Below are 16,369 nucleotides of genomic sequence, written 5' to 3'. Positions count from 1 at the left end.
AGCCATGGGCAGCCCTCAAGCAGCGCAGCTCTCCCTTGCCAGGCCAGCAGCCTCGCCGGGGCTCGGCGTCCGCCCAGCGCCGTGTAATCCCCGCGGGGCGGATCAGGGTGCGGGGCTGTGCCCCGGCTCCGGGGGCGGCCGGCCCGGGATGCCCAGCGGCCGCGGCTGTCCCGCCGGGAGGGAGCCTGGGCCGCCCCGGCGCCCCCGCCGCGCCCTGCCGGGGCGGGCCAGCCCTGCCGGCTTTGCCGGCGCCTGCGGGGGATTAGCGGGGCAAAGCGCTCATCCGCCGCTGACCCCGAGGCGGGACCGCAGCCGGGCCGGGGCCGTCCGCAGGAGGAGGAGGGCGAAGCCGAAGCACGGAGGCCGGAGGTGGCGCGGCCCCTGCCCCCTCGGCGGGGCTGGCTCTGAGGGGACCGGAGGTTTCGCTGCGGGTAATCCCCGACCGGGAGCGGCGGGCAGGGCACCGGGGCGAGTCCCGACACCGGTGCCTGAGAGGGGGCTCTTGGCGGATCTGCTCTGCCCGGCGGCCACGCCTCGCCGAGGGGCTTCGGGGCGGCCCCCGCGGGAGGGTGGCCCGGCCCCCGGGGGTGGCGCGGGCCGGGCCGGGCCGGTGCCTCCCGCCGCAGCCCCGGAGCTGACGGGACGGGCGCGCCCGGCAGCGGCGGCGGGGCGGGGCGGGGCGGGGGCTGCTCGGAGCCGGGAGCTCCCGGCACCGGGGCATGTGCGGGTTGGCTCTTGCGGTCTCTCATTCAGATGAATCCTGCTTATTTACACTTTTTCTTTTTTTTTTTTCCCTCCCCTCCGTTTTGTTTTGTTTTGTTTTGGTGGTTTTGGTGGTTTGTTGTTGTTTTTGTTTGTTTTGGTTTGGGTTTTTTTTTTCCTTTGTGAGTGAGTTTCTGGATAAGAAACGCGTGCGGAGGAGTCGGGGAGGCGCCTGGCCCGCCGGGACCCGCGGGGCTGCGGCGTGACCGTGGGCTCGGCAGGACGCGTGGGCAGCCCTGCCGTGCCCGCTGTGCGCTCACACCCCGCAACTTCTTCGGCCCATGCTAAGTGCTAGCAAGTTTGCTTGTTTGCAGTGTCTTCCTTACCTTGCTATCAAGTTACTGTATCACTTTAATTTCAAGCCCTGACAGAGCTCATTGATACAGCAGCCAAATTAAGTTTGTGTTGCCACTTTTGTTAGAAGTTCTGAGAAATATGAAGTGAGTGGTATTGGGTTTTATGGTTTTATAAGGTTTACTGTGTTAAAATAGGAAAATTAAGTGATGCTTTAGCTTTGAAAACCAAGTTATTTGCTAATATATTGATCTAGTGTTTAGTCACTGAAAAATTATCCTCATCATTTGCAGTGCCTCTCTTCTAGGAGCCACAAAATTATCTGGGTATAATTCAGTCCATGGATTGCTAATGTCAGTTCATTATTTCTGGTGACACAAAGTCCAAATATAATTTGACAATTCCCCCTACCATTATTAATCTTCTTTCATGATTGTAATGCCTCTGCAAAAATATTGTCTGTTGGACAATTGCTACCAAAATCTTTAGATATCATTTGTTTTCAAAACATCAGAGATTTTAAAATAATGACAGTAATTAAATTTAGCGTTTTGTTTCCTTGTTCTTTTCATAGCCTCTTTCTTTAACTAAAGATTGGCTTTTAAAAAGGTTTGGGGTGTGTACTTGTATCATGTTTAAACTCTGAAGGATTGCAATCTAGTGGGTAGCCCCTATGCATGAGAATAGATTGGATGCTTAAGCACTCACTGATTCTTTAACCTGTTGCTTAAAAATCCCCTCCTCCGATGGAGTTACCTTAGAACTGTAAGCCTCAGCGTGCAGTGTGACTTTCACTGTTGTGGGGCATGGCAGGGAAAGGATGGAAACCAAGGTGGAACCTAGCACTGAAGTAGATCCTTGCATCTCTGCCCTCTGAGAACATTCAGAGAGCAAAGAGCTGGAGCCTCCTGTGAGCAGGGCTGGCCAGTTGAGTCTGCAGCAAGTCAAAATGTCAAGATCAGCTGAATAATAATCCACAGATGAAATGTCAGTGTGGACACCCAATATGCATTTATCAATAGCAGGAGATCAGGTACTGATACCACACAGTACTGCTTCTCTACCGCGTGTAGAAGTTTTACAAAGGTCAAGGAGTCCACAGGCATCAAATGTCTCTCGAAGCTGTCTTGCTTTGTTGGGAAAGTTGTCACTGGATAACACTCACTGAAGAAAAAAAGTGTTTTTAGAAACAGAAGAAGCAGTTACCCAGCCTTTCAGAGAGTAAACATTAAAAAGCGGCCTCAAAACCAGGTCAGTTTCTTCCATGAACAGCCTGAATATTGATGTATGTACTTTGAATTGTGCCCAGGAGATATATTGCCTAAATTGATCACCACAGCTTGCCTCCAAATGCTTTACATTACCATTTATTCCTGCATTTACATTAATGTAGGGTTTGGTTGCTGGATTCAAAGTTTGCTTGGCAGTGTCATTGCATGGTGCTTGCCTTCAGACAATGCCCAAGCTGCCTCACAGTTTTCAGGTGATGAGATGTGGCTGGCTTGCAGTTTTCCTGTCTGTAGTATGGAGCTGATACTCATTTTGTCAGTTGCCAATCTAAAACTTTTTATTTCCAGCATTTAAGTAGATAGAATTAATTTACCTTAACATCTGAAGCAGTGTAACGGGGCTCCTGTTGTAGGCAGAACCTTAGCCAGTAAAATCAGCAGTGTCTGGAGACTGAGCTGTCTTATGCTAAGATAAATGCTAACCAGGTTTGATGAATCAATTTTTTATTTCTTTGAAATGGAATTATAACATATAACTTAGGTTCCTATAGGTGTATCCTGCACATCAGCTTAGGTGAAGCCGACCTAAATTGATGTCTTGTGTCTTTCTTACTGGTGTAAGCACACAACAGCAAAAGACATGGACTGACTGTTAGAGAAAGTTGTTGATTTTTATTCTTCATCTACCATAGCTGGGACTAAAGAGATCTTTTTTCCCTCTGGAATGTTTCTTGCAGACAGGAAGGACAGTTGAAAGCAATGGGGAGTATATAGAGTAGAAAGTAGTAAGCAAATTAATATGCAGTTGAAGAGGATAATTTGTCTAGACATATGGAAAGTACAGAAATTATGTAATTATGCAAATCTGTTGTTTTAGAGTGAAATTATAATGCTAAGTGCATTCAGCTTTTGACAAATGAAGTAAAAAAAAAAAACAAACCCCAAAACAAAAAACAGCCTGCAAGCCTCCAAACACATCTTTAACTAATGGCCAAACTAGATAATCTGCTCACACCAAGCTTAGATTTGAGTATAGTTCCCATTCAGATATAGGTTGCATCACTGTTGAAATCAGAGGCCAGATATTCCCTGAGAATTGAATGGGGGTGATATTTGAATTTCCAGAGCAAAACTTACTCTTTGAATGATGGCTAAGATAATATACTGTATAAATGATTCATTATAGCTCTAGCTGAGAATCTAAGCTGCAGTCCATGCTCTTAGCTGAATAATCAAATTATTTATCCAGAAATTGCTAGGTGCTAGTACAATGAAGGGCATATTATAGCCTCATGCTTTTTGGCTTGTGAGAATTCCGTGTGGCAGCTTTTAACTTTCTTATTAAGTACTTGTCAGTGTGGCATAACTCATGAAATAAGAAGAAATGTGGTTTGGGATTTGATTGTGCCATTGCATTAAATATTTGAAGGCCCCACTGTGCCTTGTGATCAGTGCCAGACCAAAGAACTTCCAAATTAGATATTGAATAAAGTAATAAAGGGGGTGAAAAAGTGAGGTGAGATGGAGTTTTTTATTTGACATGATAAGCTGTCTATTTTTGTTTGTTTTGGTTGTGATAGGGTGATTACTTTTCTGGCATACATTAGGCAAGAGGCTGAAGTTTCACAATCCGAGGGAATGCATTGTGTCACCTTCAGAGAGGTAACAGACGTGATATGCCATGTGTGCCAGTGTTCTTGGCACCTGACATCTGCCAGTTGTGACATAGAGGAAGATGTCTGGCACATTTCAGGGTAGGATGTGTGCAGGAGCTGTCTGGTTAAACACAAGGAATGTTTACAATGTGAAGGAGAGAGGGATGGGAGCAAATAAACCAGAAGACAACCTCAGTAGGTGTGTTTGGAACTGAACTGATGACGTCCTGGTTCCAGTTTTCAAGACCAGGAAGTTGTGGTAGCCAGGAGACAAGGTGCTGATGGGAGCCTAAAGGCTGCATTCATTGTCATTAAATGTGAATAGATGTCTGCTTTGCTAATCCTGTAGGCTCCGTGTGTGGAGGAAGATGAGTGACACGAGGCAAGGAGCTCTCATTTTATTAGCTCTTTATGGAGGAAATGGGTATGTTTTCATCCAAGAGAGATGAAGGTCTGTTTGGAAACTGTTGGGGGGGGGAAGTTTTTAGAAAGTTACACAGTTAAGTGGTATGAAACAGTGGTGAAAATATTGGATTAACACATAATATTCTATGTGAAATTCAGGCTCCATTGTGCTTTCAACTCAGCTGGCAGAAGCAAAACCAACTGCTTATTCCCATGTGACTGTGTTGTCTCTAGTGTTCTGTGGCCTTGACTAAAAAGCCTTCCACAGGGCAGTTGTTTTGTGTCTGAAGCTTTGGGTGTGATAAATGTACTTCATTGAGTTGCCTTGCCAGCAATGAGATAGTCCAGAGGGGATATGTTGTGTTCTTTAGCAGGCTTCTCCTTCCCTCTGCAAACTGATTAGATACTGAAAATGATGGAGAAAATGATGTGTCTGTCAGCACAGCTGCTGAACAGGGCATCTCTGGGTATCTCTGATATTTGGCCTGAAGTCCTCTGTATAAGGTGCATATGTTTGATGTGAAGCAAAAAGTCACATAATAATAATTCTCAACCAGTTTGTTCTTATGACTGGCACCAGATCCCCCTCTCAGATAAAAAAAAACCACCAACCAACAAACCAAAAAACCCCAAACCTTGTTTTGTTGGAATTCCAAATCTATTTTTTCCTTGGCTTGAATATTCTGAATTTAATTGCTGTGTCAGTCTGTTTGGCTCTCTCAAACTTACAGGACAATGTACTCTGTGATTTAAACTTTGTTTCGTGAACTCATTAAGAACTATAACTAACATGACAAAGAGGGGCTCAATCCCCTTTTGCCTAGGTCAGTCTATCGTGTGAATTTATTTATGTACCATGCAAGCCATAAGGTTTTGTAATTTACAACCTATAACTCTTAATTGGTACACCTCTAAGTGAAACCAAAAAAGTAAATCCTAGCTGGGGGTAAGAGACTGCTTATCCCTTCTCCTCTGTCACAGTACAAGTGTTCCCTTTATCACACCAAGTAACAGGAAGGCCTCAGGAGTCCAGCTCCTGTTGGATTTGCTTCTAAAGCTTTTTGGGTAAGCTGATATTTTATACCTTCCAGCTTGGAGGTTTGGCCTATACCATTTTTTATAAGTGAGCAGATTCTGGAGAAACTGCAACAGGAAAGATGACAGGAGACAGAGATTTGCCAGTGATAATGGTGCATAATGCTCAGAATGGCTCTTGAGCTCTTTCAGGCCACCTGTCTGCCTACTTGGTGCTCTTGCATTGACTTACTGGCACTGTGCCCAGCATCCATCAGGCCTCACCAGCAGGTTAGCCAAAATCTGAGCAGAGGGTGAGTGAACTGTCACACTGAACACACCAGAAATATTTTTAAAAGTTCTTTTTTTTTTCTAGCAGTTCAAGGGTACATTCCCAGCTTAGAGGTTTGGATCAAGTTATAAATTGTGGTGGCTTTTAAGTAAATTTTTAATGATGAAGGGTATGATAAATTATCTAGTTGGTTGGACATTCAGACATATTCCAGGACCAGTCCAATTTATTGCTGAAATATGAGGTTAAATCATTATCAGTTTGACAGCTTCACTGAGATGTAATAAAATATTATCCATCATCCAGAATAGAACACTTGAAATCATTCTATTTAATGTATTTTTAATAGTAGAAGTGAAACATAAACAATTTATCTGCAGGGACTTGTTCTTAAACTTGGTGAAAGTGAGGAAACATGGTATTCATTATCATTTATTCAAGTTATCATTTTGAAGCTGCAAATCAAAATAAAGAACTAGGGTGAATAATTTTTTCTGGAATAGCACTCTTAAATTATTGAACTAAATATAACAGCTACTGAATGCATATTTTTTAAGTGTGTGGTGACTTTTCTTAAGACTAGGTGATGTGCAACTGTTGTGATTTTCAAAAGAAAACAGAAGCACATGGCAATTTCTCTAGCACGTTTTCTCTGGTAGCCAGATAATGCCTGCAGGATCACATTTCCTTAGCCCTTTAACAGTTCTCATTGTACCAGTCTGTGCAGACAAATAAGCAATTGATACTGGGAGTCAATGAATTTCAGCTTCATTCTGTCAATGTTTAGGGAGTTAATGAAGCCTGGGAGGCTGTCTGAAGCATCAGGTTGGAATGTTACTTCTTGGAAAGTTCTGCTTCATTTAAAATATCCCTGCAGCAGGGTGGTCCTTAGCATATTTGAAGATTCAAGGTATCAGAGTGCCCAGCTTGGTTCTGGCACAGTCTAAATATGTGAACTGTTCTGTGACCTCCTGTGTCAGAAGTGCTCATCTTTGAAAGGGAAGAAATAAATCTTCCTTTCTTCAGTGCTGCATATCTCCTACTGCCTGGGTCAGGAGCTCCTGTGTTTTCTTGTCATGTGAGACACAGCAGGCTCTAGATTTCAATGGAAAATTACATATTCTGTAGAAAATAGTCTGTATGTAGACAGGCTTCAATATGGTTTGGATGCCTCAGTTCTTGATAACTTTTTACTTTTATTTCTCTTATAAAAAGAATTCACTAGTTACAGGTTTAGCAGTATCCAGTAAGATCTTAAACAAATAGTTAGCCTCAATTAAAAAAACTAAAGCTTAGAATGAGAAATTTTGAAATGCCATCATTAATGAAACCCTCAAAGCAAGGGTTTGAGATTATGAATCCTCATCCCTTTATCATCCTAAATTTAGTTATTGTTTGGTGTAGTCTCCTAATTACCGCAGAGTGCAGAAGCTAATTACAAAGCATTTATGCATGAAGTGAATAAAAAACGCCAACAGAATTATTGTATTTGAACACTGCTTTAAAGGCAAAGAAAAAGAAAGTTGTGACTCATTTTTGTTCTTTTTTGGGGGAAGAAATGACTTTGCCTGAATGTGGTGAAGCTCCCAAAGCATGGATAAAGACTAGGCATAAGGTCATGCCTTAGGAAGAGACTACAGTCAGTGTCCTGAGTCGAGTCTTTGTGAATCCTGTGGGACAGAAGAAAGAAGCCAGTTTTGAATCTGGAATGATTCTGAGACTATACTTATTACAGCTGTATGTCTCTGAATATTGATCTTTTACTTTGACCTCAACCTGGAGCAGTGTTAAGAGAGATTTCATTGGATCAGGTAAAATTGGGTCATTGTGTTCCCACAGTATTTGGAATCCAGGAGCTGGGCCAGTACTGGCTGCAGTACCAACAGACTGCTGCAGGTTTCCTGGTGAATTGTATTTTTCATGGACCAGGGTGTTGGGGCAACCTGGTCAGTGATGGATGCAATTCAATCATTGTAAAAGGTGTTTCCTTTACAGTATGTAAACCAGTTGTTAAAGGATGTACATTGGTAAGCACGTTTTCCATGACTGAGAGTGCTTGACTGTCAGAAGACGATAGCTTAATGAAAAGATCTGTCACTTAGATCTGCTTGGCCTTTTGAGATCTCTGTCATAATTCACGTCCTAAGAGTTGGCTTGTAAAAGTGATTGTTTGCTGTAAGAGTTTGAATGAACCTATTTAAGATGTTTTGTGTGGATTTCTTTCCACTTCTTGCCTGATTCTTGGTAATGGACCTAAATCCTTTGGAATTTTATGAATTTGACTATCATTCCCCTGTCCCTCCAAAGATCTCAGAATTACAATATATATTCATTGAAGTGCATGGGTAACTGGCTTCACTCAAACTTGATTTTCGTTCAAATTGTCATTTCAATTTCCCTTCATTTGATCCTGTGTTCACTGCACATACCTTCATTTGATATTGTGCAGTCAACATGATATCAAATGAAGAGAAATTCAATTGCAGCAGTTCTTATTCATTATGCTATCTGTGCATGCACACTATATACAAAAACATTTCTAATGTTTGAGGCTAGGATGTGTATTTCTCTTCCCATTTCTAGGAAGCGAATTGCTATTAACCATTTGTTGAGTGTACACTGCCATCTCTTTTTCTTAGGAGCCATCATTTGAGATGCTTCCGTTGTCTGGGAAAACAATAATATTTGATAGCTTTCCAGATCCTTCAGATACCTGGGAAATAATTGAGACTATCGGCAAAGGAACTTATGGAAAAGTTTTCAAGGTGTTAAATAAGAAAAATGGCAGCAAAGCAGCAGTCAAAATTTTGGATCCTGTTCATGTAAGTTACTTTAATTACTTGGTTAATTGTAGGTTTATGTAGTCTTTTTTTTTTTCTCTTAATCTTTGTAGATAATTTGTATTAGAAGTGACAGTGAAATAAACTATTTTCACCTGCTATGTATCAGGCTAGCTGTCAGTGCATTTTTCTTAACATAAGTGATCTTGGAAGTGGTTGCTTTTGGTAAAAGCCAGAAATATACCTAAACTTTTTTGCTTTTATTTTGTTACCCCTTCTCTCTTGTTTTCGGAAGCAGAGCTGATTATTTTCCTTTCCAATATTAGGAGTCCTAGCTTATTCTATTTTTATTGTTGTTACCTTTCCTTTTTAAAAGTTTTTGACATACTGGCCAGTAAGGAAGTTATGTACTTCTAAGTACTTAAGTTGTACCTTCAAGCATCTGAGTGCACGCTTGTAGCTGAGTTACATGCTTCAAACATAAAATAGCATACTTTATTGTTGTTGTTCATTCTATGTTTTCATAATGTGCCAAAATAAGTAGGTTTCACAGAGGAATCCATCTTTTCAAATGGAAAATGCAAAGGGATTAGCTCTACACACAAAGCACCAGGCAACTGGGAGGTGAAATTATGAAGTCGTAGAGCACAGTTTTGTTCTCAGAAACTGACATATGTTGGGTGGCAGATTAATGCTCAAAGAATAAGGAAGAACACTAGCCTGGTTTGTACAGGCACACCCCACTGACTTCAGTGGTGCTGCATGTGGCTTGGGACTGTTCTTGAGACCAAAACATGGGAAAGCAGCTGTTCATATTTCGGAGGCCCTTTTAAGCTCATCTTCTGCACTCCCAGTGGAGGTTTGTGAGGTGTGTGCTTCTGTGGCATGACCTCTGGGCAGAAATGGGTGAGCATGCCATGCTCTGTGGACCCTACAGGTCTGGAGCTGCACAGCCACATGGGGCTCTTCTACCTCTGCACATCACACACTGTCAGATTATAATCCCATAGACACAAAAGTCTGTGAAATACATTGGTGAAAACATAATGTCTTCTGTTATCTATGCTGTCTTTCTTGCTGATCTGCTTTTTTTTCAGCATGCTTTCAAAGCAACAAAAGGGTGCTCATCTCAATTCAATACCACAACCTCTTCCAAAGTAAACATAACTTGCCAAGTGATAAGCATCTTGATGAGTTCAGATGTATTGGAAACTATTTTTGCCTCTATTGCTTTCTGTAAACAAGGTTCTTGTGCTTACAATAAATAGGCATGACTTCCTTGTGATTGGAAGGAAGCATCTAAATGCTTGTTTGGCAGGAAATGCTTTTGCTTTCCTATGCTTCAGGAGAGTTCAGGAGTGATTCTTAAGTGGCAGCTGGCTATGGCAGGAATTCCTGAAGAAATCAGTGAAACTTTCAATGATCTATACACTTTGGAGGTTGCAGAAAAAGATTAAAGGATGATGTTAGGAAGAAAAAAGAAACAGTAAAGCTGATGCTAGAGGAAATAGAAATAGATTAAGTAGGAAAAAGGAATAGAATGTAATAGAGATGAAAGAAATAATATGGATAAAGATGCAATATAAGAAATTGAAGATGGGCAAATGTAAAACTGATGAAAACAGGTTCCTAATTTTAATGAAAAAATGGCAGTAGTGCAGTCAACATCAGTTTTCTAAGACTTGACTCTTAACTAAATGTTTTTTATTCTAAGAACACTATTCTTCTTTGCCCTCTTCTATTTACAGGGTGTCTGGAGTAGCTGCTGTACCTCCATGTTGCTGCTAAAATGACAATCCTATATTGGAAATAAAGAGAAAGCAATAAATGAGTTCTTTTTATTTAAACTGAAAGTATTAATAATGGCTGCAGAGGGAGCCATTGCAATAAAGGAAGAGATACTTTATGTATTTTCTTCTTTACATTTTACAATTCTTTTTCTTTGGAGATTGTTTCAAAATCGTGCCTCTTGAGAGGTAGACAGGAAACAAAGCAGAAGAAACATGGTTTGATTTAACTGATGTTTTGAAATTAAACTGGGAACCTACATTATCATGGGTGATATAAGACTGAAATAAGCTTTTAATGTTTAATGCTTTAGTGCACAAACTCTTTTTGCTGGATAACAGCTCAGCTTTTTAAAACTGAAACTGGAAAGCAAAGGTGTTGAAATGAGAATTTATGAATAAGGAACTGAGAAGGCTTAGTCTTGTCCTTAGGACGATAAGTAAATACCATTGTACTTTAGAACTCTTAGCCAAATTATCCTATATATAGGATGAAAATTTTCAGTCTGCCATTTCTAATAGTTTTTTTTTATGAAGGTAATTATGCTAAATTCAACAAAATATTTCAAGTTTTTTCCTTCATAAAATACCGAGGATTAATTTTCATTTTGGTAGGCACAGAATGAATATTCTGTCATTTAATTTCTCCTCATAATTGTAAAAATCTCATGAAATCTCAGTAGCCCTCAGGAGATAGAAACCTCTATGAATTCACAGTAGGACAGTGGGCTGATTCTCTTCCAATTTCCCCAAGGCAGTCAAAACTATTGTATGCTTTGTTTTTAATTTTTGGCTTTTGACTGTATTTTTTTTTTCTTTCTTTTGTTTTTGCCAGATGTGTTTTCTGTCTTCATCCCTGCTTCTTTCTTTTTCCATTCGCTGCTATCTTCAGTATTTTGGTTCTTTCTTCCTTCCTTGTATTTTTTTTTCTGTATTCTGTGTTGTGCTAGGGAAAAATACCTTAAAATGAGTTTCTCCTTTTTTAGAAAGAGGAAAATTCCTGCTGTTTTTCATTTGTTCCAATAACAAGACTTCTAAAATCCTTCCTTGTGAGAAGACTTATCCTGGTAATCTTAATTTGAAAGTTTAATGGTCTGATTCATGAAGATACTGGTGACAGAGGAAGTTCTTGGAGAACAGTCAAGTTGGTCTCAAGACAAAAGGCTCCTGTGAGGAACTTGAATAGGATAGTGGAGATCTGTATAAGAAACAAGTGAGCAAAGTGCTCTTGGGGCAGGTGTGTTGAAGAGAATGAGAAGGAGCATCATTCATTGGGAATACAGAACATCCCCTTTCTCTGCTGTGGTCCCTTCTATTTGGCTTTGCTGAGGCAGGTTTTTGGCACTGAGTAGAGCTTTTCACTGATATGAAATCCATTAATATGGATAGTGCAGTTCATAAGGGAGCCTTCTTCTAGAATGGATTTTTCACGTCTTTTTTGTGTAATAGCAAACTGTATTAGAAAATGTTTTAAGTCTGAAACATGTGTGTTAACCTTTTTTTTTTTGAGATCTAAACAATGAGGGGAAAATGGCTGCAGATATTTGCCTTTATCTGTTGTCAGGAGGGATTGAATATTTTGTCAGCATGACTCAAATGCAGTGCAATCATCATCCCTCAATGAGCAATTCCAGTGCACAGGTGGGAAGGGTTTACCTGAGTCATCCAATGCCTTCTAAAGCCTGCCAATGCCTGTGTCCATTTTTGGCCTGAAGAGATTTGCACAGCTCCCAGTGCATCTGTTGGCAAAACTGGTCCTCATATCTCACCTGCAAAGGGATTTCCCTCACTAAGAAACCCAAGGTCTGTAATGAGAGTATGACAAAAAACCATGATTATTATAGTCCAGTAGGAGAACCCAGAAAGACCATGGATGTCACCAGCTTCTGTGACAGTAGAAAATAAGAAGAATTCCCAGATAATTCTAGAAAGTGGGATGGCTAATGAATAAGATGTGGCTGCGGTCATACTTGTTCATTCACAACGAGACAGAGAGGTAGTCCCAGCTGTACCATTTCTAGCTGGGGTTACCATTAAGACTGAAACAGCAACATGTACTTTCACAAGGCATCTGCATACCTACCTGCTTGTGGATTGCTCTGGCTTTGCCTTGACATCACTGAACAGTTAAAGTTGGAAAGGACCAGTGATGGGGTCATATGATCTAACCTCCCTGCTCAAGCAGGGTCTTGCTAGAGCACATGGCACAGGATTATATCCGGAGAGTTCTTGAATCTCTCCAGAGAGGGACACTTCACAACCTCTCTGGGCAACCTGTTCCAGTGTTCTGTCACCCATGCAATAAAAAATTTTTTCCTCATATTCAGGTGGAACTTCCTGTGCATCAGTTTCTGCCCATTGCCACTCATCCTGTTGCTTGTCACCACTGAGAAGTGCCTGAATCCATCTTCTTAACAGCCTCCCTTTAGACACTTCTGGAGACGGTTGAGGTTCCTCTCAGTTTTCTCTTCTTGAAGCTGAACAGGCCCAGTTCCCTCAGCTTTTCCTTATAAGAGACATGTTACAATCCCTTCATCATTTTCATATCTCTCCTCTGGACCCACTCCATTAGCTCCATGTCTTTCTTGCACTGAGGAGCCCAGAACTGGACACAGCATTTCTGGTGTGGCCTCACCAGGGCTGAGTAGAGGGGCAGGATCACCTCCCTCAACCTGTTGGCAATGCTTTTCCCAATACAGCTGAGGATCCCATCAGCCTTCTTGGACCCCACTGATGGCTCATGGACAACTTGTTGTTATCCCTGACCCTTGCTCCTTCCTGAGGGCTGCTCTGTCATACCCTACATGTTCATTAGTCAAAATTAATAAAGACAAAATAAAATTTTAAAAAGTAACTGTTTTGTATTCACTAAACAGAACCAGGCTTTCTGGTTTTATAAATGGTATATTTGTGTTCTATTTGTTTTTTGTTTGTTTTTTTTTTTCTTTGCATAATTTCAAAACTACATTTGAATTGACAGAAAATACTTTGTGGTTGGCTATCGTTATTTATTTGTTAACTGCTATGTATTTCTCATTTGTGACACTAGGATATTGATGAAGAAATTGAAGCTGAGTACAACATTTTGAAAGCTCTCTCTGATCATCCCAATGTAGTCAAATTCTACGGCATGTACTATAAGAAAGATGTGAAAAATGGAGACCAGCTTTGGCTAGTTCTTGAGGTAAATAATATAGAAAAAAAGGTTTGTTCCAGTTGGTATTCCTTGTTGAGTATAAACTCAATAAATGAGATGCAAGTCATTTGTGTAATTTTTTTTTAAATAGTAGTTGCATGCAAAGTGATAAAAGCTGCTGTTTAGTCTTTTTACTGTTCTGATTAAATTGCTCGGTGTTCTTATCTTGATATTACACTGATAGTCCTGTGCCTTCATAATTAGGATATAAATTCTAATAAACTCTTAGGATTTGCTACCTAAAATCTTTCTTTGGTGAAAGGCTTGCCATGGGAATCTTCTTGTAGTAGCATTTCTTTAAATATCACTAACATATGACATAGTAGTTAAAGAATACAGTATAGTGATTTTTTTCGAAATGAAATTATAGAAATTATTTAACTGAATTATTTTTTTCTGTGGGAGGTAAATGCACAAATAGATAAGTAAGCCAATAAAAGCAGCTTCTGCCCAAATGCTGTTGACAGCAGCAGGAGAAGAGCACTTAATTTTCCTCAAATTAAGTTCAGAGCAAGATGTGTTTGTCTTTAGTTTTGAGTAATCTGTGAGCAAAGGTTCTTGATCATTACAGTTTCTATAGATTCACAGCCTGTTTCTCTTGCATCCAAAGGAAAATGAAGAATATTTCTGACCAATGGTGTGCTTTTCCTAGGAATCAAGACTTTTGCTGTCATTTGATCAGAGTTTGAGAAGGTTAAGATTGAAGAATTGGTTGTATTTTATGATTTGACAGCTGAGTAAATACAAATCTCCTTCCAAATATCTCAATGATACAATGGTACCAAATTCTAGAAACAAGCTATCAGCAATGTGTAAGGTCTAAAAAAATCTCTTCCAAATTCTTATGTGCTCCATTGGAAGATGTTTTTAAGAATGGTTTGCATTGCAAATCATAACAAATTATTAGGTTAGATTGACATCAAAAGGTATCAGGTCTTTGTGAAGTGAGCATCTTGGAAAATCTGATGTCCATTATGTCTGCTGGGCATTGGAAACTGCCATCTGTGAAACTTCTGCTCTGAAAAGGATGGATGTCAAACAGCCAGGCTGAAGCTGGGAGGAAACAGTCAAGTGTTCATATTTGAACTTTTATATTTCACATGGAATTATGTTCTTTATGTGAAAAACATGAGCCTACATGTAGATTATATTTACTCTTTTTAAGCCAAGCTGTACATATGCAACTTTGGACTGTGTAGAACAGTCTTTTCTGTCACTGCACGTGCAAATCTGTGAATGTAATGGATTTCAGCTGGTAGGTGTAGATATGCATAACTAGTAAAAAAAAATTCAGTATTGACTTTGGTGAAGCTTTCCTATTAATAATAGTGTAGGTGAAAGAAAACTGTCATGAAACAGATTTCTCTGTTCAACTGACATCTTCTTATCAGCTTGTGTGCACCTTTACAGCTGCAGTTTGCTTTTCACAGCAGCAATTAAGGTGTCCTGCAGTTTATAAGAATGAGTATCTTTTCGTCATCTTCATTTTCTGGTTTTTGATGGGATATATGAGAAAGACGATTTGGAGAGAAAGTTTCTCAAATCCCACTAGGAATGGGTTGTGATAGGTGGTAAAACTCAGCATTTAGTAATGAATTTAGAATCACCTCTGCAGGTTACCAAAAATCTTATTCACTGGAATGTTTGAATACATATATTTTGATGTTTGGGTTTGGTTTTTTTTTCCTAGAAGAAAAAATCTTCAGCTTTTTAAGATGTGTCCCATGCAATGTATTTTTAAGATAACTACCTGTGGGAATGAAAGTGAAACAAGAAAACATCTGTACAGAATGACAGTACTCTTGACTCTCAGTTCAGAAATGCCTTTCTCACTGTAGGCTGCACTCAGATAAGCTGAGCATCTGCTCCTCCTTGAATGCTGTTCTAATCACATTTATAATACAGAATGTTGCAGGAAGGAGGATTCCTGCTGAGTGCATTAAGCTTTGTCGTGTGTTTCCAGAGACTCAGGCAGGAGGAACTGTCCTACTGAGTCTGTGTTGGAAAGAAATCTCATATTTGGGATGAATCAGCTTAGCAGTTTGATGTCAGCAGACAGCAGCATGATGACACAGCTGAGGCAGAGTGTGCTGCAGCCCATTTCTTTCTGCTCTGGATGTTAATTCAGAGGGGAAAACATCTGAGATAGTTGGAAATCATCTGACAGAAGATGGAGCAGAAAAGAATTGTGTCAGGCGTGTAGGTCTGAGACAGGTGGGGAGAGCACATGGCACAGGCCTTGCCTGGTGCAAAGAACAACCTAGGCAAGAAAGAGTGAAGGCTGAAAGGCCATAGCAAGGTAAGTGGTAGGTATTACACAGCTTTTACTTACTGCTGTAAACCAGAATCATAATGCAACATATTTCTGTAGTTCACTTCCTACAGAGATCAAGTAGAACTTTTAAGAAGCATCTCAGTCTATTTTCAAAAGATGCAAAGTTATGCATACCCTATTTGAGATGAATTTGGTTGAATTTGAGTCACATAAGTATGCTAGTGTATTTTATAGTCATCAATATATTTGTATAGGTAATAGAGGAAGCATGCATTATTTATACAGTAAAAAAACCCACCAAACTTATTTAATGGACTAAAACTTATCTTGGTAGGGGAAAAATTTTGGAAGGAATGAGTTTCCACCCAAAAATACAGTTTTGTAATATCAAAGAAGTATTATGGACACTTCTCACTTCTGGAGAGGTAGAGGGAATTGCCAGGTGTTACAGTAACACATTCCTTTCTCTCTGATGAATGTCAAGAAGACTAACAAAATATTCTTTTTAGGTGGTTTGCTTTTTTTCTTGAAGTGTGTACATGAACATTTCAAGAACATTTGCAGTGTCCTGCTGAGTTAGGCCAATGGTCCTTGTAGCTCAACTTTCTGTGTACTGTGGTGGCACTAGAAGATGCTATTTAGGAAGAGTTTGTTGTCCAGTTTTTGCAGCCCATTTCCCT

General features: G+C 40.2%; 1 protein-coding gene across 9 annotated transcripts in view; it reads left to right on the top strand.

The window, feature by feature from the left end:
* The window catches only part of MYO3A (myosin IIIA), a 116,772-nt gene that overhangs the window by 2,452 nt on the left and 97,951 nt on the right, over positions 1-16,369 (top strand). For 2 of the 9 annotated variants that reach the window (XM_064407490.1, XM_064407577.1), the window contains exons 2-4: positions 7,208-7,462; positions 8,291-8,473; positions 13,268-13,402. In XM_064407490.1, coding sequence (XP_064263560.1) covers positions 8,306-8,473; positions 13,268-13,402 — 303 coding nt within the window. In that variant the 5' untranslated portion in view covers positions 7,208-7,462; positions 8,291-8,305. The other 7 variants (XM_064407509.1, XM_064407502.1, XM_064407500.1 and 4 more) reach the window with 7 other exon arrangements.

The sequence above is a fragment of the Passer domesticus genome, chromosome 1, assembly GCF_036417665.1.
Source record: "Passer domesticus isolate bPasDom1 chromosome 1, bPasDom1.hap1, whole genome shotgun sequence".
NCBI classification, from domain to species: Eukaryota; Metazoa; Chordata; class Aves; order Passeriformes; family Passeridae; genus Passer; species Passer domesticus.
Note: the sequence above shows the minus strand (reverse complement) of the source record. Positions and strands in the feature narration are given on the sequence as shown.